Here is a 23,318-nt window from a genome sequence, read left to right on the forward strand (position 1 = left end):
GACATCATTTTCCAAGGAAGCTGCCACCCTGCAGGATTTCTTATTCACCCTGCTGTGTTCACAGTGATCACAAGCAGTGACTGAGAAAGACTTTCCTTTAAACTTTACAAATTAAGATCACGACCGTAAACTGCTAGCCCTGAGCAAAACTAACAATGGATAGCCCAAACCATTAAATACCATTTGAAGTCAAAAAGGTTACTGGAGGGTCTTTTGGACATGATCATTTGCATATCCTTATGAACATTTTCACCTCAAAATTTCAAGGTATGTTGCATACGTGTATTAAGTTAAACTTCACCTTATGGTCACTGACCCCTCTGAAATGTTATTCATTGGTGCACAAGCGGGTGAACTACAGCAGTGGATCTGAATGGACCTTATCCAAGACAACACGACAGGAGAACCTGTCAGACCGGAATAAACACAGGTTTTGTAATACTCAATCTTATGTCATGACGTCTACGCAATGCTACCTTCCTGGTAAGTAGATCCACTCTAAAATACGTGCCAAGTGTCTCCTGAAAAGAACGAGAGTATGTCAAAATGTTTTTCTCCAATGCATATTTTTGCAAGACGTGATCTGACACTGTTCTGTTGTTTTCAGGTTAGGCAAAGAAATGACTGAACTAGAAAATCAATTTTATATTTACAACAAAGTTATAAATTAAATACTAGGGTACATTTTTTCAGCTACAAGATGTCAGAATTTTTCCCTGTGAGGAATGAAGGGAAAACTGACAGCAGAAAATGCAGATGCTCTTCCTTTGTTCCCAGAATTCATTTTAAAGCCATGCACATCTCTACTAGTCAGTGCAAGTCAAACTTAAAACACGTCTACGCAGTTTCTGCCAGCTACAATACTTCACACCAGCCAAAGGCCGCACAAGTTTTGTACTTAAACAGAAAATTAAGGTATTTTCCATTTAGATAGGAAACAACACAGCACTCCAAATATCCCCCAACTCCCAATTTCTTCAGTTGCATCACACTGAATATGATAAATAAAGCATTTAAGAATCAAGATTGATTATAGGATGCCAGAGCATCCTATAAGTAATTGCAAAGATAAACGCAAAGTTTCAGATGGGACTTCTGCTCCTAACTATTCCTGTGGAGTTAGCTGGGGACACTCAATGGGGCTATCCAACCATGATTCCTCACACGAAAATGAAGTGTCGAGAGAAATATTTCTGTGTGCCTTTTCATCATTCCGTTACCTTTTCCTGATTATATTCCCACCCTAAAGGTACTCCCTTCCCCTGTCCCAAAAGGTAAGGACTGGGCTGAATTAAGCTGCTCTGCAGGAAGCTCCCTCAGGCTGCACGACATCACACTTTTTTTTAAAAGGGCACAAAGCTGATCGCTCTGCAAGGGCACACAATCTGTTAAATAATTTTTACTGTTTCCACGTCCCTAGGAATGGGTTTGCAAATGGAAAGAAAATTCTTGCTATGGAAACTAAAATGCACTGTAGATTTTTAAGCTAAATTATGTTGGTGGAGAGCAATTACAATAATAATGGAACGGCACTCTGTGTTTGCTCTATGGGCAAGAAAAAAGAGGACCCAACACTGTATATGAAATCTGACACAAAAGAAACTGATGTAACAAAGCAGTATCCATAGCAACAACAACTTAATATTTCAGTCCTCTTCAGCTGCAGTGGATTAAATATAATGACAAGATGTTCCCTTTGAAAAGTAACCTGTTGCCATGACAACGTTGTATTCTGCAAAGTAAACAGGGGCTGGTCAGAAAGGAGATGGAAGCCAGCGACTGAATATCAAAAAGGCAAGAAGCTTCTGTAGCAGAGCAGGGCAAAACAAGCACGCTCTAATCCGAGAGAGGCTTGTTCCAAACAGCTTGGAGAGAAGAGAGAGGATGTTCAATTCAATGAAGCTTTGTCCCTTCAATTCTAAAGCAACAGGGGAGGTTGGAGGTTCAAGGCCAAAAGCAGCACCCCTGAGAGAAAACAGTTCAGAGGTGAGGATGAGAAAGGAACGGGAGGCAGCACAGGGTGGTGCAGAGCTTTAATTTATCAGCTTTAGAAAGAAGGAAAGAGAGGAAGGGTGGCTGGCAACAACAATTCCTGCATGATTTCCAATACAGAAACAAATTTAACCCTCTCTGTTTATCATCCGCCTCCTTGTCTGTGCTGTACACCAGACTCATACCAGTTACGCAAAAGCTGGCACAACTGGTAGCCTTTGTCCATGAAAACAACGCAGCATTGAAATGCCATCAAGGCCTGAAACATGGCAACAGAAGAACTGCCACAAGACAGAGTTTGAGCAGCAATGAAGTACACCAGATCAGCTTTGAGGACAACTCGGGTTCAGGACTTGCAATACCAACTGCTATTACGGTCTTGCCAGAGCCATGCAGGATTCAAGGCTGGAAACTCGCAGCAAAACTCTCCAGAGTTTGGAGGCAAGGGCAAAAGGCGTTTGCAGATTCCTGCGTAGCACTTCTCTGCATTGCCCGATCTTTGTCCTACCCTTGACATGACTCCAAGTCAGTTCTTTACCCAGCACACTTAGTGAAGATCTTTGCTAGGAAGCCAGGCTTCTGAAAAACTACACACGCTGCACACATAAGGTGGACCTTCAAGGTCAGGGATCATGTGTATGAGGTGGAATCTTAGAAATTGCGATACTGCTTCTTTCATGTTTTCCCTTTTACTACCAAAGTTCAGCAAGAAACATGCTATGCAGTAATTGCACTTTTTTTTATACTGACTTACATGCCTGAGACAGGGGTGAGGGAGGTGGTACTACTGCAGTATCACATTGAACCAACTATGTTCTTCATCAGTTCATTCCACCCAGCAACAGATGTGGTTTAATTTCGTTCTGCTGTGGTCGTCACGCACTCAACGCTCTGCACCACGTACTGCACTTCCACTGCTTTCTGAAACACCTGCTACTAGCCAGCAACAGCTCAGAAAACATGAAAATAATGTAATGCTACCATTAAGTTATTAAAAAAAAAAACCCAAACCAAAACAAAAAAAAAATCCACCAACAAACCATCAAAACACCACAACCCAAACATCACATATAGGACAGCATTCTGTGCTACCCATTTAACCACTCTTGGCATAATCATTCCTGATTCTGTATATTGAGGTGATCTGTAATTAAACTAGAGGGATGCTTCAACAGAAAAAGGTTTTTAAACCAAATCGCTCAGCCACAGACTACCTCTCAGTCTTTCTGACTCTCTTCAGAGCTCTCCAAAAAGGGTTTTCAAAACCAACTTGCTAAAAACCACTGCCTACTGCAACACATGCGTATCACTAAGGCAAACTTCACAGTGCAAAAGAATTTTCAACAATTAAACTAGAAGCACTATCAACCTAAGTGGCTCTCCCCATCCTGGAATACAGCCTGTAGGGAGGGGACAGGGCTCTCTGAAGTTGAGACCAGAAGGGCACCAGAACAGTGATTACTATGCATTCAGCCATCACAGTGTGAGGACAGATTGTTAGCTAAGGAAGTGTGCAAAAACAGTTGGAAGAGGTCATTATTTTCATATGACGAAAGATTAAAAGAGGAAAGACACAACTTAAAGCTAGGATATGCAGGGGTTTGGGGGGGTTGGGTTTTTATTTTTAATAAGCAATAACAAGCTACAGCACTAAACAATCAATCTGATGAGATTTGGGTTTATTTACAAAGCCTCATAAGAAAATCACTGGCTTACTAAATAAAACCAAAACGGGGGGGGGGGGGGGGGGGGGGGAAGAGAGAGAGAGAGAGAGAGAGAGAGAGAGAGAGAGAGAGAGAGAGAGAGAGAGAGAGAGAGAGAGAGATTATAGGCAGAATAGATCATAAATTGCAATCATACACTTTAACATCGATGTAGCCAAACAGTCACTATTATTGGCAAGATAATCAGTTACATAAATTGAACGTGTGATACAGTAAGGCAATTCCTAGATATTTGTGATTTCTGCAAAATTAATATAAATCTGAAGTAGTCAGGAAAGAGAAAGTCTCAAGAAAGTCTCTTAAAAAAATGCTTTTATGCAAATGGTCCAATACCCAAGATGAAAAAAATGCTCTTCAGAGGCAGTTCTAAAAACATCTGGCAAGGATCGTTTTGTTCCATCTCTAGAGGGACAAAACCGGAGAGAATAAAATTCCTCCACTCCAACTTCAGCTGGTTAAAAAATATTTATCGGGGCCTGAAAGGGACTGGCATTACATTCAAGAGATCCGTTTGGTAGGACATTCTGTTTCATTTTATTCCGTGCATCCATAAAACAAAATTCAGAACTCCCCTTGCCATGCTCCTCCCTCATCCGATGCTATGCAGGCTCTGTCTGCAAAGACTTAACCATAAAAAGAGCTTTACATACATTTGCTCCTCTGCAGCATTAAAGAAGTCATAAGATTTCACCACAGTGATGCAAAATAGACTGCCCATAAACACAATAAGCCTCTGTCATACATCACAGCTCTATTCTTACTTTCTCCAAGCATCTGCTTATGGTCACTGTTGGGAGACAGGATACTGAGCCAAATGGATCCTCAGTTTGACCCAGGAAGGCCATTCTTATGCATGTTATGTTCTTACATTACACAGTTCAAAACACAAAAGGGACAACCAGCTTCAGACCATTCAACCTTTAACCAAAAAAACCCCACAACTACCACAAACCTGTGAGTTAGGTGCCTAACAGAATTGGCTCCTCCGCTCCCCCCCAAACAAACAGCAATTCTTGCTTAAAGACAATGCGTTAGTCACATTGTTTTGTTTTCATTATACGGGGACCTATATCAATTTACAGATTAAACAATGGCTTGTTAGCTTTTTCCAACAGTTACTTCCTACATAAAAAAATTCACTTCAAGTTACCCGATTTCATGTGTCCAGCTTGCACTTGTGCCTTAAACCTTTTTTTTAAGCAAGATTTTAAAATCCCTTTTCTAGACAAAGTATCTTAATGCTCAGAAAATATTCTTGCTAATCGTTAGCCTCTAGTAAGTTTAAGTTTTGTTTAAAACCTGTTGTAACAGTGTGTTATAATAAAAAAATGCACGAGTAATTTTGTGTTACGAGTGAAAAAAATCAAACCTGTATTTCAGGCAAATAAACTTATAAGAGAACATTTTAGTGATTGCTCAATCTAAAGCAGGAATGAATAAACATGTACTAACATTTGTATCTTCAGTACAAGCTCAAACCTGCTGACTGATTGCAGAGTCAGAACTTTAAGGAAGTGGAGGACTCGGTGTTCTGCCCCCATGTTGCTGTTTGGAGAAGGAAGTAGTTGCAGAAGTTTGAGTCAGACAGGGAAAGCTTTTTCAAGATCACGTTATTTTTCATCGGCTTTATATATGAAAAAAAAAAAAAGACTATGCAGTCCTTAGAAGTATTGTCCCCTACTCAAAAGGTAGGATGGATGTGATCATAATACAGCCATTCTGAGACACGTTATTGCAAGGTAACAAGCATTCTCCCCACATAGGAATTACCTATGGGTAATATTTTGCTTGTAGATTTCATTGATCACCTCTCTGATATTTGTTTTCCAATATTTGTGTCCCTTCAAATAAGGAAGACACCAGTATTTTGATCACAACTTTAAAAAAAAAAAAACCAACAAATTAGTGGAAACCTTTGCATGATATCAAGTTTTTTATCTGGTCTACATGTGACTTTAATAGAACCAGAATGTTACTTATTTACAAGCAACATTTACGCTGATAAGTAAATATGTAAATGAATTCAACATGGAATTATGTTGCTTTAAGTGTTTATCCTGTATAGTTTCTAAAATGGCCAGACAGCACCTTTGCACTTCCCAGAGCAAATATTCACTATTAAAACAGACTATGTACTACATCAGCACCATTTCTTTATCACAATCATAGTTTATATGCAGGACAGCGGAATCAGGCAGCAACCTGGCAGTCAATTTTTTCCATAAAGCTTCATCAAGGTTAGATGCAATGATCTACCACTCAGTCTCTTAGCTTGCTCGACAACACAAATCTTCAGCTTTCTCGAACAGCAGATACATGGAGAAGCAACAGCACGTGTTAAAGGTGATAGGCATCAAGAATGCAAAGCATAAAACAAGCTTGAAGATACTCCTAGTTCCGCCATACACCTGGAAATACAAAGCTCTAATTAAAACAAATTACAGCCTAAAGAATTGGAAGGAAGGGGGAAGAGGTAATCTCACTGATTTAAGTCTTGAAAAAAGCTAAAATGAAGCCAGAACAAAGGGAAGTAAGACTATCAAGTCTTGGCCACTATTTCTTCATCCACAGGACAAAATACAAGCACTTCCCATAACATATTTGTAACTTCAAGCAGTTTGGAACTGTAACTCACCAGACCACCTATCAACAGTCTCTGAACCGGAGAGAATCTTCTGGGCATCCAGCCAGCTTAAACCTTCACCATTAGTAGTAACTGCCTAAGAACACCCCATAGTCTGATCAAGGAGAGAGGGTCTTTTCAGCGCACTAAATATCTTGCCAGTACCACAGATAACTTACAGACAGGCTTACTTCTCCTACTACCAAGGGTTATTTTGGTTTGGGTTTTTTTGGGGGGTTGTGGGGTTTTTTGGTTCTTTGTTTGTTGGGTTTTTTATTTTGTTTTGGAGGGAAGGGGGAGGTTGGTTTTCTATTTGTGTTGTTGCTTTTTTTTAAACCAAGGTGTAAGGGTCTTGTACACCTCTATGCACAAACCTAAGGAACTGCTTTCATTATAAACTGGCTGACCAACCCCACAACTGGCAGTACAGGTGAAAGACATTTGTGTTGAAGCATGTGCAAAGGAAAAATTGAGATCTCAAAAATGCTGAAGGTCTGCTGTGAGAGGAATACCGCCACAGGGAATAAAAATATCTATACATTTGCTAGGAGCAGGAACCACCTAATTCTACACGAGCATAGCACGGATACCAGAGGCATCCTTCAAGGGGGAGTTCTGGGAGCCAATAAAACCATCATTACATCCACAAGTTCTCATGTGCAAGTGATTAAGTGAAGAATGCCTTATTTGGCATATTATTGCAGCAGTATTTGTTTTGCCAAATGTAATACTTTTGTTTGATAATCAGATTTTGTTTTGTTACAACTTAGAGATGTTTTAATTTTTTTCTACCTGTGCCATTGTAAGTTAACCTCATAGTTTTTAAAAATAAGCATGAACAAATTTTCATTTTAAGTTTAGAAGTGGCATTTTTTTCCAAATCTTTTTTAAATGCATGCACAAATTATCACTGAAAAACAGCACAGAGCAGACTGCTTTGTACCCTCCCCATCCCTTAACGAATTCTCTCCTGCTTATAAGTCAACATTTAAAACAAATGTTAAGGACACAGGATGTCATATCCCTGTGTTCCTGCAGAGCAGTGTCATATTCCTGTACATATTCAAGTAGCTCCTTTATTAGGAATAAGAATGTTTCTAAAGCCTAGGCCTACGGAGACAACCCTTTCAACTAGGAGGTGATTCAGCCAGACTGAAGTTCAAGGGAATGGTGCTCTATAATCATTAGCATGACTTTGCTTCAGCCAACAGCAAAAATGACCAGTGAACCACACCGAAACGTGTTCTTGATTTTTAAGCTCTATAGGTATAAAAGGAAATGGAAAAGGGAATGACACTTCAGACAGCATACAGATACAGACATGGCACTAACATGGGCAAAATTATGCAGTCTTAGTCATCACTCATTCCTCAGCTTCTGACAAGAGAAGCAAGGTAGCCCCAGCAATGCAGGTGAATGACTATGTGTGCAAGGCTAAAAGTCAACCTTCTGCTACAAAGTTCCAGAGATGTCACTACGAGCAGCACAAACCACCCTGTCACCTTCAAACTCAATACACTCCAGTAACTCGCAAACAAGTTACCCCGTCTGAAATATTCCCCCTCAGCAACAGACCCCGCGTGCCGAGGTCAGTTCTGCACGCCAATGGGCTCGGCAGAGGGCCACGGCAGAACAGCACCCAGTTTTGCACAAATTCAGACACTATTGTGAACGAGAACACGCTGCAGAATCAAGCTTATTCCCATTTAACAGACCCAAGTCCTCTCAAACCCATTTATATTTAGCAGTGACAAGTCACTGATGGCTGTCCCACACGGACCTCAAGGCCAGTTGCAACTATACTATCATCACACAAAACTGTCGAGCCCAAGTCCTCTATTTTATTCAGATCAGTCTAAAAATTTAAGTGTTTTGCTAGCCCGATAAAACCGGTGTGGTATTGCTTACACAGCTGTCACGTGACAAGCTTCTCAATGCATAAGACGATACTGCTGCATTTTAGATGCATAAGTGTTATTCGCACGTGACTGACAAGCAAGCAGAACCATGCTGGCTACTTTTTTTTTTTCCCCCCCTCCTTAATACTTGAGGAAGTATCAGCAGGATCAGTGCCCCTCCATCCAAACGAGAACCACCCATCCTCAGAGCAACCAATGGCTGCTGATCTACAACCCTCCCCGAAACATTATCTAAACAGTCTGTTGCAGGCCCAAACATTTCTTAATCGCCACTTCGGTACCACTGCATCCTGCAGAGTGCCTCTGCAGCTCCCTACAGACCTGCCACGAGGTTGGCATGCAGACAGCACAACTGAAATTAAAACTGCACCACAAGGGGGGGGGGAGGGAAAAAAAGCCCACACAGCTTCAACGTTTTGCTACATGCACCCCTCAGGCAGCAGATTCCCTGCTCAGTGCCCTCATGCACCATACGAACAGCTGCACAGCAAAGCTGATGTGATTACAAGGTTCTGAGGAACATGCAATAGTAATGAAATGATTTCATAAACATTTCAGAAGTCACAAATAACAGCAAAAATCATCATTGTTTAGGGGAGGCCAGAGTGATGTAGCCTACCTGCAGGGGCTGAATGGATCATCCATGACTATGACAGGCTCTTGTGGGTTTAGATGTATTCCTGAACCCTCTACTTAACAGCTAAAACTCTGCCTTTTCCACTCTACCAACTCAAAATGGAGGCACATGCAGTCTGAGAGACCTCAGAGAGCTTTCACTGAGCTTGTGCTATGACCTAAGCCTGCACGCAGAACGCAGAAACTTCGCCCTCGGACTGACAGGACTGAGCATGTGCTGTGACCCTCCCTCATCCACACACTGTCTTACAACGCAATCAATCTCAACCCTGCTGTTTCCGTAAATAAAGCGCACTGAACAGACTCCGCAGCTTCTGCATACCAAGCTAGTGTGCAGGGAAGTGGGGCCTTAGCTAGGGGATCTGATACAGCCAACGCTCCAGAGCGGAGCAATTCAAAGGCTGGAGATCTGTGCTCCAGCGCTTCCTAGATCTTCCCCAAGCGAAATACACAGCGAGGTAAAAAAGGCTTCCAAAAGGGTTTTCTCCTAGTTTGCGATGAGCTTTTAAAAAAATTACGTAGATTAAAAGGCTGAGAGGTTTTCACAGATGCAAATGACAGAGGCTTCACATTTTAGTATACAATCTATTTGTCAGGAAACGAAGCAGCAAGCTGATTCACAAAATACTTTTTGCTACCTGTCAATAATGCAACATAGGAGAACATTAAAGAACATGAATTCTCAGCAACAACGCCATTGCCATTTACAAGCACGTGTGAACACAAGGTGAAGCCAAGAGGAGCCAGACTTGACTCACTGCTTGAACTTTCTTCATCATCCTTGATTTCTGGCGTTCCTGTTTATTACTGTAATTTTCAAAAAAAATTCTTAGCTACCAATTACTACCTATGAAGGTAATATCCCTTCCCCCTACAGCATAAAATGCTTTAACACACCTGCCTCCATTTTAGAGCACCTGAGATGCCCGAATTTACTGCAAGGCTAGAGAAGGATAGAAAGTTTCTCAAATTTTGAATTTTAAAAGACAGAAACAGACTAAGCAAAACAGATCAGGCCACAGAACAATCCCAAATTTTCTCTCTCTTACAATAATCCAGTGAGAAAATTTTATTGTAACATAGGTGGATACACCTTTCTTGTTGCCCATATTATGTTACCTCCCACCCCCGCTTCTTGGGAACCTCCACCAACATAGTCTGGCTCCTTCAATGAACCTGCAATAATAATTCAAACATTCAGTACCTTGAACATTTCAGCTACCATGGCTCTGCTGAAAGTATCTGATGCTACCAAAGCTCATCCATAATCTGAAGAAGCCATTCCCTAAGATACAGGATAGAGGCGCTTGGCTCACACTTGTAAAAAAAATTTAAAAAAAAATTAAAACCAAACACAACCAACCATGATAAAAGTTCCTGTGTTTTTTTAAAATACTAAGCTATACTAGGCTATGTATTTAAAACTTCCAGAAACACAATGAAGTGTTATAAACTGCTTTAAAGACAAACAAAAAAAAGACAAACCCACCATAACATTCTACCAGCTCACTTCTGTGACAAAAATATTCCAGGAGGCAACACATTCAAGAACAAGACTGTCTGACCAAGTTTTCCCAGACTACAGACTAGAAGACGACAACTACTACAAATATGTTGCAGTCTTTACCAGCTGACTGATTTAAGTAAGAACACTTACAAGGCCAAATGTATCTAGTCCTCATTTCAATTACAGCTGAAATGTAATTCTGGATTTTTTTGTTGCTGTTGTTCTGGATTGGTTTTTTTCCCCTGAAGTTTACAACATGAACTTGAGAAAAAGTTCTCAGCTTTTATGCTACCTTCCAGTTCAGAGATAAATTGAGATATGAGCACATAGAAATAATGTATTCCAAATTATATTAATAAGTGTGATATCAGCTAGAAAGAACAACCCAAGGAAGTTATACATCTATTTGTCTAAATACAGTTTTTGGGAGGGTTTTTTGTCTGTTTGTTTAAAAGGAATCAACTGCAAGGCACTTCAACGCATGACAATACCTAGTGACATGATGTGAGGGTGCTCAGCATCTTCCACAATTCTTTCCCGGGAATATTAGACAAGAGTGATACAAAACAACCTTGCTGTAATTTAGTAAGACATACAGAAGCCACCTGTTTCACAGCACATGGGCACACCATACAAACAGTCCCCGATTTCCCCCATCAGGAGGATTCCTGGTTGTATTTAAAATTGCTAAACCTATTAAAAAAAAAAAATTGGACTTACGATACGCTGGAGGAATTGCCTTATTTAAACAAAGTACACCACAAAGTGTCATAGTGTTCTACTAAGTATAAGCGTAATAACAACCCATTTGAAGGCTCTGATCTGAGACATAAGGATGGATACATTTAAAAACCTTTATGATCATTTCACCCTCTATCACTGCCCTAGGCACTATTATATGCCTAGAATCAAAATACTCTGACTGCTAAAAATTAACCAGACAAAAGGATCAAAATAGCAAAACAGAGCTCTGCAGTCCTCTTTAGCCCCTGTTCACGTTTTGGTTGTAGATACTAATTTATCATTCAACTACAGTTTTTTCTGAAGAAGGGCAACATCAAGAGGAAGCTTTGAAAATCCTACTTGCACACAACTCCACACTGGCTTCTTGACTTCGTAAGAATATACACTATTCTTACCTGTTTCTCCACCCACTATGCTTTCCATTGAAAGGGGAAAGAAGAAAAAAAAAAAAAAAAAGAAAGAGGCTCTTGATTCAGACTTTCACCAGAAATCCCCTTCCAAACAACAGAAACTAGAAAGCCATGAAGGACAAGAAAAAGAACGAGCAAGTCACCTTCAACACCAATACTCATTTAGCTTCCCAAAACATCTATTCAGAAAATTCACCCATGCCTTGAATGTTTGGTATTATTTTGTTCCACAATGCAAAACAATGTTGTGGAAGAATAATTTTGATTCATGGCCATGAAAACTGTTTGTAGAATAATATCTGATTTCTACCTCCAAATAAAAATTCAGTAGCATTTAAATCTATGTATATTTAAAGATGTCAGTGTCAGACAAAACTTCATAATGTATTTATTTACTCCTGAGATCAAAGAACTGATGGCCTAGTACATGCCAGTACACTACAAAACCAGGCCAGTAACAACAGTGGCATTTGGCATGCCTGCATCCTTGAGTAAGAGAGTTCAGAGTTGTTTCTGTAAGTCCATACAGGATGTCAGGGTACAAACGGAAGGACTGGAAGAAGTTCTTGCCAGAATCAGCTACATCTGGCACTGTACTACAGATAGGGTAAGAACTAGAGTTACAGTAAATGAGTGGTAAGATGTGAGCTGGTGAAAAACAGCTGTCTGAGGTCAAGCGGCATGTTCAACAGCATTCCCAAGCCTTGCTGCGTATTTCTTTTTAACAGGCAGAGCTGATTTCCAACTCAAATACCAAGATCAACAGCTTAAGCTGGTGCACTTACGGATTTTCTGAAGTGGTACATCAGGTCTGCTTTTCTTTGTCCATTAATGCATCTTGACTGCTATTCTATACACTTCGAAACGCTTCTGAACTAATTTCAGGGCATATACAGTTCACCTAACATTTCTTCTTTGATAAAGCATTGGCCATTTGGGGAACCCAAAAGTTCGAGTGGGATTCCATGATAGTGGAATTAGTCAGTGTCAGAGCAGTCACTTCTCTAAAGAGACATGAAATTAATTATTTTAAAGTACTTAGCATAAAATGAATTTTCTTTCTTCAGCTAGCTATACAAGCTTAGTGGATGTATTCCACACTCTTGAGAGCCAGGAACATATTTCAGGTCTACTTAGTAGCTTGATTAACACTCTATTCAGGGTGATAACACCCAGCCTCTAGCTTTAAGATTAGTTTAGGTTTTTATTCCACAATCCGATTTTTCTCACTGATGTGAGAATTACTGAAACATAGCGTGTAATCTTTTACTGAACTCTGTAGGAGGGGAAAAAAAAAGCTTGATATACACTGTGAAGAAAAAAGTTGTCCCAAAACACACAGGTTTACCACTTCCAGACCACAGAATTATCAACAACAGGTTCACAGTTGATATTTCCCAAGCTAAACCTACAGTCAGCAAGCTTTCAAATAGAAAAGAAAGGACAAAGCATACTTTCCTTTAGCACTGTGGGCTCCAAGAACAAAGGGGCCTCTTATTACACATCCACCACACCAGCGTTTCGGATATTTTGGGGGGGTCTGGGATTTTTGCGGGTTGTTTTGCAAATAGAATGCATGAAAACATAGAAAATACTCAGATTCCCAACACACTGAGCTGCCTTTCAGAGTCCTGGAAAAGCATATGAGCATCTTATGCTGAACACAAAATAAAATCACTTAAACAGAAATGTATCTTCGTAGATGCAATCCACAGCTCAAGCTTGTTTGGTCTAAGAATGTATCCTATCACACAGTTCTACAACTGAGGGGGTCGCACTGCAGTATTCAGAACCTTATCTACAACATACTGTTACTTGAAGCTGCCATGAACATTTTCCATCCTTTCCATGTGAAATAACACACTACACTAGAAAAGGAGATCAAGTTCAAGACAAAGTTTTGTTTTCATAGACAGACCACCAACAGGTCATCCTGGAATGTGTGTTACAATACTTCTGCTTCCAAAAGCAGAATAAATCTAGAATTACATATTCAAAGAAGCATGCCTTGTAAAGCAGTAGCAAACACATAGGTAAAAAATAATCAAGCAACCTAGACTCAGCTCATTTTTCTAAACCTCCCCCCATTCCAAGACAAAATACAGGCTTGAAGAACAAGAATTTAAAAAAAAAAAAACCACAAAACCCTGGCTGCAACAGAATGAAGAAAAACCTACATTTTGAGAGCTGGCTAGTCTGAGTAATTAGCTGATCACTAAGTGCTATGCTTTGTCATTTCATTGATCTTTTCAGGCTCAGTCATCTTCTAATAGCTGGAAGAATTAACAGCTACTTCTACACAGAAAGTGGTTTAAAACTGCACTGACAACTCGCATAAATGGCATTTCATAAGAGAAACCATCCATTGAACACAGAACTTGAACACTAATACAAATAGCTCATTTAGCGCTCACACCCTCAAAACTAAAATGCATTGAAGAAATGACAAAGTTAAATATACGGGTCAAGCATGGTGCTGAATATCAGAGAGATATATCATGACAAACTTCATAAATGCCTCGCTTTGTCGGACTGCTCAAACAAAAATACACAAATGTTACAATAACATTTTAACATATTGTATTTTACAGGATTTCACGCCCTTTTCCCAGAGCTCAGCACCATGCACTAACAAGATTGCCTCCTAGGGACTTACACTGACAACACCTGCTATGAATGTAAGCCGAATCGATTAAGGGAGTTTACCTAGTCCAATACCCTGTCTCAGACATATGGGCAGCTTAAGACACTTCAGAGGAAGGTACAGGAAGCCTCATAAATAGGCAATTACATAATAACATGCCCACACAGGGAGTTTCTTCCTAACTGCAAGCACTTAGTGGTTGGCTATGCCCTGAAGCATAAAAATTCATATCTGCATTAAAACCAGTAAATCTACGATGTAACAATCCAAATATTTATTATTTATATGCCTATTTAATCCCCACTTAGAACAATACTTTTCTCAACAATATCTCCAGAAATCCAGGTCCACAAGATAATTATGCTTTCTGCATTGAAAGAAACAATACAACTCTCAGTCAGCACAGACCTTGCTGAGCCCTGTTATGCATTACTAATCTTTCACTCAAGTGCTCGTAGAAATATGCCCTAGACAACAAACTCTTGAAGGCTGTATTTGTAAGGCATTCTCTCTGTTTACAAAACTGCATAAATAAAAAAATAAGAGTTAGGGTTTGGACCTGCAAAATAATGAAGTCTGGTATCAGCTTTGCTTTCCAAACACAGCTGATCCCAGGCAGATTGAAAGAAGTATGAAAGGAAAGAGCATGCTGAACATACCTTCTTCCAATATGTATTAATTCCCCAAAAAAGTTCTTTCTACACCTCTAATTTGCCCCAGGCCAGTGAAACATAAAATAGGAATTGTTGATCTGGGACCCTATATGAATATTTACACATGAAAGGATGAATTCCCAACGCTTAAAAACTTTCATTTCTTAAAAGTGTGTAAATTTCAACATTGCTAACTAGAAGATGTGAATGTATTTTTTAAAGCATTTTCAGGGTGTGCCTTTAGCCAATGAAACAGCTAAGAATTCCTGCTAATGTTTGCAACCTTTAAAAAAATTTCACAGTTCTAAAAACCTGTTTTGAAGCAGCATGTTATTTACCCAGAGATGCAACCAGATATCATGACTCCCTGCACAATTTTGTTATCTACTGTTAATTTTTCTCCTATATATACACTCTGCAGGAAGAGGTAGCTTCTCCCTTCGTTCTCTTCCACCCCACCTTCCTATCAGCATCACACTTGATTTTAACTTTTCTTCCCTTGAGTAGTTTTCCCTGGGGCTACAGGTTCAGATCAGTGGTAAAGCTTGCCTTTAAAAGTCACTTACCTTGTCTCTGGATTATAGCCCAGTATGTAGAAAAATGAATCCACTCGGGCTTTAAACTCTCTAGCAGCAAATATGTCAGAGAAATGGGAGATATTACACTTCCCTCTGAAAGAAAGAGGGAAAACAGTATTAGAACTCTACCTTGAGTAACAGCTATTTTAATTAAGCGCCACTGCAATCTGTGTATAAGCCACAGACATCCTTGTGTTCTCATAAATGTCTAAAACTTCATAAACATAACCCTGTTGTAACAAATAACCATGCAGAAAATGTCTTATTTTCAAAGTTTTTACAGTCCTATTACACTTACAGCTTTAAGGAAGCTTCAAAAATTCTGCTATTCATATTATTTGGGAAGTCAGCTTTTTATTTCGAAAGCTAAATAAAACTTCACTTTAGTAACACTTCCAAAGAAAAAGCAAAGCTATGCTGTTTTCAGCAAGACTGCAATCCTAACAATGCAAATTCCAAACACAGAAAAGTTTCTTCCTTCTACTTTCATAATAAGAGTAAAACATAGACGTTTAAAAAAAAAAAGAGAGAAAAAAGAGAAAAGAAGATTTATTAGCTTGTTCTACAACAGATTGTTAATAATTTTTTCCAATATAGTTTGTTGATGAAGTCATTATCCTTAAGGATGAGCATTAAGACTAGCTGTAAGGAGTTGCATCTCATTTCCTCACGGGTTTGTTGGACTGTTAATGTTCAACAGCTGCTCGTGTTCTGTCATTCAATGCATTGCAGTTTACTGCCGCCGAGTAAATCAGATCAGAAGGGGACAAATGGGCCAGACAGCCAAAGAGTTAGTGCTTTTTATCTAAACTTGATTCACTGCAATAAACAAAGCTCAAGATTTTGCTCTTTTTCAGTATGTCAAGCTTTCTAGTGTTAATACAGATAGCACATCTTTTCACTTGTATTTACTGAGTAGTATTTGCTATTATAAATAAGCTGCTATGGGGCTTATTTAACATTGCAAAAAGGTTTGCCAGTCTTGGTTAAAATTGAGTGAAAAGTGCTATTGCCGCCAGTGCACCAAGATGAGTAATTATTTTACCTGTAATAATACTGGATCTGTTTGCCTAGTCTTCTCAGCAGAGCTTAAAAGCACTGCAAACTTGAAAAACTGCACCAGAAAGTTGAATGCTAAGCTTGCTTCCCTCCCTAATCTTTTCATGGTAAAGCACTTCAGAAAGGCTTACCAACCAACAGCCACTAAGAATTTTGCCTTGTAACATGAGCTCTCCGATACACGACATCAACTACGACAGGGGAGGAAAAAACACACCAGAAGGATGAAGGATGAATTAAGTTGCTGACTGTTCCAAAACAAAATCAATACGGCAGTCCTGTGAGCTGCGGCTGCATAATTGTCCCTATGATTGCCTAATTCTCAGCCAATTGCCTTTCTGGCAAAGGACAAAGCAACGCTGGATTTTGCACAGGTCATGCCAGGTTGCAATGGAACATTAACAAGGTCTGTAATTGAGACGTCACACAGAAATACTGAAAGACAAACTTGTTCACTAGTATTTATTTCATCTCCGGTGGCTGAAGCTAGTTTCCCAGCTTAGTCATTTAGAAAGAAAGAAAATAAGGGGTATTTGTTTTGATATTTCACATTAAATTCACATTTTAAAAGTATTTTGGGGAAAAATATTTCGTTTCCTTTCAATGATTCATCTGACAGTTAGTAAGCGTTTTCCAGATAAACTTGTATTATCTACATTCATGAAAGCAGCACATCTTGTTCATACCATTTCAGACAAGTAGTACTACATATTACCATGAAGGTTTACCATGTAGGTAAAAATGACGTAACTTTCATTACACTTTTCCACAGGGATCTACAAGTATCCTCTAGTTAAACTTTTCCACTAGTTAGAGCAGAAGATTGGTAGTTACAAGCACTGGTTTTATTTCCCAGATTGTCATCAATCCATTGTATGACCAGAGCCATTTGCTTGCAGAGGGCAGAGAAATAATCTCATAGTACAATAAATTAGAATTTCATGTTAACCCTCCTTTCATGCATCACAATACATTCTGCCTACTCTATGTTCTCAAACTGTAAGAACATCATGCGCAATTACCCTTATGTTCCTCTTGTACACTGAAAATTACCGACGTGTATTAATCACAATTTGCTAGAAATGAAATCAGCAAAAATATCATCTTTATCCTGCAAAAGTATATTCTGTCAATTATCAGCATCTTTAGATACTATCTACAAGCCTGTAAGAATTATCAAAAGTATGAACAATCCAGACCACAACAAAACAACAGTGAAACCATATGCCAACACAGAGAAACAAGAGAGTGATCTGAAAGGTGCCCGCGGTACGCACTTCCAAACAAAAAGAAGGCAGATAAAACACAAGACAGGTTGAGAAAGTGATCAGTTTGGTCTTTCATCAGCTCCCACTCTTTTTGGAAGGGGAAAAGAGGAGGTTATTTTTCAAGATTGCTTGGTATATACATATATTCCATTTTTATCTTTTTTTTAAAGAAGAAAACAGAAAGGATGTAGAAGAGAGTTAAAATACTCCCAGGGAAATTTCCATACAGATAGTTCAGTTTCTCTCTGTTTAAGCAGACAGATTTCCAAGATCTGTTCCATCAAGACAGCCAACCTCCTGCTAGCTTGTTTCTAAGCATGCTGATTTAAAATTGGAAAGCAACCTTCTGTAACTCAGCAAAGGCACTGTGGAATTTCATGAGATTATAGTACACCACTGGAATTTTCCGAGTTTATAAAAAAGTCTAATATGTAAATCAAAGACTTCTTCCCACCCTTTTAACAGAAGTTGCAGCTAGTTTGTCTTGAAGTAAGTGGCTTCAGCAAAGTCACTCTGAACAAAAAATGTCTCCAGATGCTTCTTGTGAAACACCATCTGAGCATTATTATCAGGGAGATTATTCAATTTGCATTTTGACAATATCCATGCATGTTTGGCATGTTGAAAATCTGCTGGAAAAATAATGCCTCGCTGTTTCTATTTGAAAACATTTTTAAGTAATGGTGTATCCCCTCAGCCTAGTCAAAGGTTAGCCACTTCAGTTAAAAACTTACTGGGTAAAGCGAGCAGCAACCTCCAGGGAAGGGCAGATATTACAGAGAACAATCCAGGGGTCCATTACTTCCTGTCTGTAGAGCTAGTTTTTAATGGAGCTCTTAGCTGAGCTGCAACAATGACAAATGCCTCAGAGCCAAAGCCTCTAACGCAATTTAATCAGAGCAACATACTAACAGTCACTTTACTAGGAGACGCTATTGTTAATAGTGAAATCAAACACGGGGGAGGGAAGGGTAGTATTTCTGCGGGAACTAGCAATAACCTAAATTGGCAATGATGGGAAACAATATCTTCTGAGCAACATTGATTAACTGAGATTAAAACGAGACTGTAGAATTACAGCTTCTTTTTGAATCAGAACAGATAACACAAGTTAATTACTGTAGGAGATGAGGAGAAAGCTGAGCAGTGTGCTAATGAATGCCACACAAAACCAGAAAAAGCACCTCTTCTCAATAAGGTTTTTCTCATCCACCTCTGAGACACTGCACCACGTCTTCTCTAACTTACCTGAGGGCAGCAGCGTGGTACGTGTCAACATAATCTGAAATGAAGAGCTCTCGATTCTTGATAACTGGGTCTGTAATAACAAGCTCTCGTCCAGAGTCTGCCAGAAAGCAAAAACACAGACAAAAAAACCACCAACACATTAGCTGTAGTCGGAAAGCATCTACCATTGCCATTTTGCAGGTTTTTTTACAGGTCAAAGTTTGAGGATGTTTCTTAGATACACACTCCTCAGTGTTAAGATGACAAACATTCAGATTGCTTACATGGCCTGTAAGGTATGGAAATAACATGATACCCATTTTTATACATGAATTCTCCCTTGCCACATCTAAAGAACTGCTTACGGGAAACAGATTTTAGGGGTACTGGATGACACATTTTATCCACTGACCACAAGAAGTGGTCACTCCTAGGTGAAAGGAACTAGGCAAATTCATTTATCACTGACTTTTAGTTTCCAGGTTAAGGTTTTCGTTGTTTTGCATATTTAATCTCAAATCTTAAACAAAATCTTGACAGTACTAACTGCTTAGTGCTTTGGCTTTGAGATAAATATTGATATTCACGTTCAAATACAGAAAATTCTCAGTGTTAACGAAAAACTGGAAGACAACTTTCTCCATGACTTCTTTATAATACCTTTGAAGAACACACAAAAATACTTCTCCACATGCACAAGAGTGTGACACTTTTTGACACTGTGCCTATAATCCCGTTGTTAGAAGTTTCAAATAAAGTAGTAAGAGAAAGTTAGATTTGTGCAGCTTTTGCTAAAAGCACACGCAAAATGTCCTTAATGCCTGCAAAAAGGAGAACGTACGCTCAACTTTGTACTGTCATGCACCAAAAAGTTGCTGTGTTCCGTATTTCAAGCATCAACTTTTATCACCACAATTCACCTTGGAGTATCTTCAGAATTTTAACAGTTACCTCAAGGGAATTTACTGGTAAGAATAGAAGCAACTGTTATGTTTCCCCTACAGGCAAGAGATAAATGACACTGGAATATGTACTGAAGTTTCTTCTGCTTCTATTAAACCCAAGATCACACTTGTTTTTGCAGAGAGAAAAGGGGAAACTCAGCTACGAGTGCTTCAGTTAGATCACTTACTGCAATATTAAGCACAGTGAGTATTCATACATGCAAGGTAGTATGAATGTAAAAATGTAGCTCTCATGACACTACGGCAGAATCACAAAAAATAGAAGAGATTCACAATTTCTTCGGACAACTCGGTCTTCAGCCAGTTAGGCATTAGTACACTGTCCAGAAGGCCTGCAAAGGATCCAATGTTGTTTTTCTTTCCTACTCTCTCTTAAGGGATTAGTATAATACAGTACAGTATTTAAACCATACCTGAAATGCATCTGATTATAGCTATGGCTACGGGACATACACTAGTTAGAACAAACAAGGCAGGTAAGAAACACTATCGTCCATCTTCTAATACATTGTTTTCATCAACAGTCCTTGCTTCATATCCCTATGCAAAAGTGTTCTTGCTTTCTGGACTGTTAAAACTTAAAATTCAGAGTACAAGTAAAGAAGGCCTTACTCTACAGAGCCTAACTTACCATTCTCATTGTGTCTGTCCTGAACCAAATGCTGATAGACTGAATCTGGGACTTCAGACTGGCGATAGTACCATTTGACATTCATAAGGAGGTGGTCCCGTTTACTCTGAAAAAGAAGGTCTAAAGGCATTACTAAAAAGGAAATCAGACCACATCTGACACAATCTTCTCAAGTATAATATTTGTTTTCACACTGAAGAAAGCCTAAGGTAAGACCCAAAAGGGAGGAAAACATATTTCTATGACAATGAAACAAGGGCAATGTGCTAACGATTGACTTTCAAACCAGACAAAGGCAAAAAGAACCTACTGCATCATCATGCAGTTGGATCTCTGTATCTGACCAGCAAATACTAATGTATTCACTCACAAAAAACTAACCCAAGAAAAGAAGAGGCAGGGATCAGAAAAGGACTGGTATTTTTGGCCTCAGGCAGCATGATCTTAGTCTGCTAATTTCTACAAACAAAAAGTATTTATGGCCAAACACGGAAAAAAAAAAAAGAATACCAACAGCAACATAATTCAATGCAAACATTCTTAACAGTTGTAACCAAGAGATAACAGATTTTTTTTTTTCCCAAGGACAGATGGATTCAGACATAATCGTAGATGTTCTTTATTACACTCCTTTACACAAAAGAATAGGATGCTGCACTTCAATCCCAGTAATTATAGGCTCTGACTGCTCACGTACCTCACAAAACCAAAAGCAAAATTTACACAAAACTGTCTTCCTCAAGTGCTCCTTTTTCATTTGAGAATCCAGCTACCAGTTTGTTCCTTCTTAGAAGGAAACTGAAGCCTAAACATCACTTTAAGAGAATTTTTAGATCAAGTTATTACAGACTCTCTGCTTCAGTTTATCTTTGAAACCCTTGGTAGTCACTTCTTCCTACCGCTCCAAAACACTTGAAGAAAGAGAGGAAGCCTAAAGGGAAATGAACATTCTTTTGGAATGAGGCAACTGCAAGTGCCGTTTGTTTTTTCTGGACTACAGTTCTCTAGACCCTTCTAAGACAGCTCTTAAAACATTTACATTTAAAAATTAAATCACAGGTTACTGGACCAGAAAGTTCTTATCGTCTCTCCTGTTCACATCAGCCTAGTTGTTACGGCAATTTCCACGCTTTCTGCTTAATAAACAACATCAAAATCTTTCCATTAAATGCACTTCTTGAAGCCTTTGATTAAAAACACATGTAATACCACAAAAAAACTGCTAGTGGCAGCATTGTGCCAGAAAAAAGTTTGCTAACTAATCCACCACGACCACATGTGCTCTATGTACTGAATGCCTCAAAAAACATTCAAAAACATACTAAGCATACTTGTGCTGTGCACGAGAAACCTGAACCCACTTTAAAAAAAAAGAAAAACGAACCACCACACATTTGCAGTCAAAGACAACAAGCTTGTCTGATGAATGAAAAATATCAAAAGGACAAAGTCTGAGAGGCAACACTGATTTCTGCTGCCTGCTGTTCAAAAAAGGTGGTTGCAGACTTTTCTGTTCTCCTGAAATGAAGTTCTGTGCATCACAGTCTTTACGAATAGCTTCTCTGAATTCTGAAGACAAAAAAGCATGTAAATGTTCTGCTACCCTCTCGCTAAGAGTTCATAAATTCTATTAGCGCTAACAAGAACTGCATGCAACGATGACGGGAAACATTAACCCAGCATTTCTCTGCAAATACTCTTTGCATTTCTTAGTTGAGAGCAAAAAGCAGCCCTCTTGTGTTACACAAAGCCCTGAGAGCACACTCAGAAAGCATCACTTCGTGGCACTAAAACTACTCATTTATATGTACGGACAGTTTACAACAAGCATCAAAAAGCTAATGCTTCCATTTCCTTGGTTTGTTCCACTGAAGTCGGGTGTCTTTCCACTAGTGCAACACTCCAAGGAGCACTGTAAAGGAGGCATAAGTACACACATAAGTACACGTATATGCAATTGTGAAGGAGGACTACAAAATCCAGTATTGAATTTTGTTGGTGGCAGTGTTTCTGAATAGCAAATTACACTGGGGAGGAGGAGAAGGACTAGAAATCTACACTGTGCTTCCAAATGCTCAGCTACCAAGCGAGTCATCAGAAGTGTGAACAACAACCAGTAGCCAGTGGAGAGATCTGAGAAAAGGAAACAAATTACTGTATCTTGGCAAAAAGAAGAGCTAGTTACGGAGAGGACAGAGGTAGCAAATATGTATGAGTGGATTCAACCTCATACGTAACCTTACAGCGATTCTGCTACCAGGGGACAGTTTTGCAGAAAGAATTCTGGAAGCATTACAGTTTTTTGTGAAGGCATATCCTTTGCTTATGCACACATTGAGATTATATTACAACAAAAAGGGAAGGATCAAAACTGTCAAATATTTTCATTGCCTTGGCATCACAGAGAGCTGGGAGTTGGGAGGTCACAGCTTTATTTTGAATGAGGCCAAGACTGTGCAGGAGATGGTGATGCAATGACTTAACTTCCTTGTCCCAGTTTCTTATTGTATCATAGAATAGCCCAGGGTTTTTAGCAGCACGGGGACGAGGCTAAGGTCAACACTTACAAAGCATTCTGATACACTCGGATAGAAGAAATTAGTAGTTGGAAGTGAGGTTTTTCCACTTGCTGCCATAGGGACCACCTCATTCTCTCCCCTCCTCCCAAAAGACCCTCTCAGTTTGTTATTCACTCAATACAAAGAGAAGTTTTTGCTTACTGCTGTCTCTCTCCTGTA

General features: G+C 39.2%; 1 protein-coding gene across 1 annotated transcript in view; it reads right to left on the reverse strand.

Moving 5' to 3' along the window:
* The window catches only part of RERE (arginine-glutamic acid dipeptide repeats), a 256,716-nt gene that overhangs the window by 105,811 nt on the left and 127,587 nt on the right, over positions 1-23,318 (reverse strand). Inside the window, exons 4-6 of the mRNA XM_075172413.1 lie at positions 20,581-20,686; positions 19,006-19,102; positions 15,419-15,523 (exon numbers count right to left, since the gene is read on the reverse strand). Coding sequence (XP_075028514.1) covers positions 15,419-15,523; positions 19,006-19,102; positions 20,581-20,686 — 308 coding nt within the window. The remainder of the gene's footprint in view (positions 1-15,418; positions 15,524-19,005; positions 19,103-20,580; positions 20,687-23,318) is intronic.

This window comes from Calonectris borealis, chromosome 23 (assembly GCF_964195595.1).
Source record: "Calonectris borealis chromosome 23, bCalBor7.hap1.2, whole genome shotgun sequence".
NCBI classification, from domain to species: Eukaryota; Metazoa; Chordata; class Aves; order Procellariiformes; family Procellariidae; genus Calonectris; species Calonectris borealis.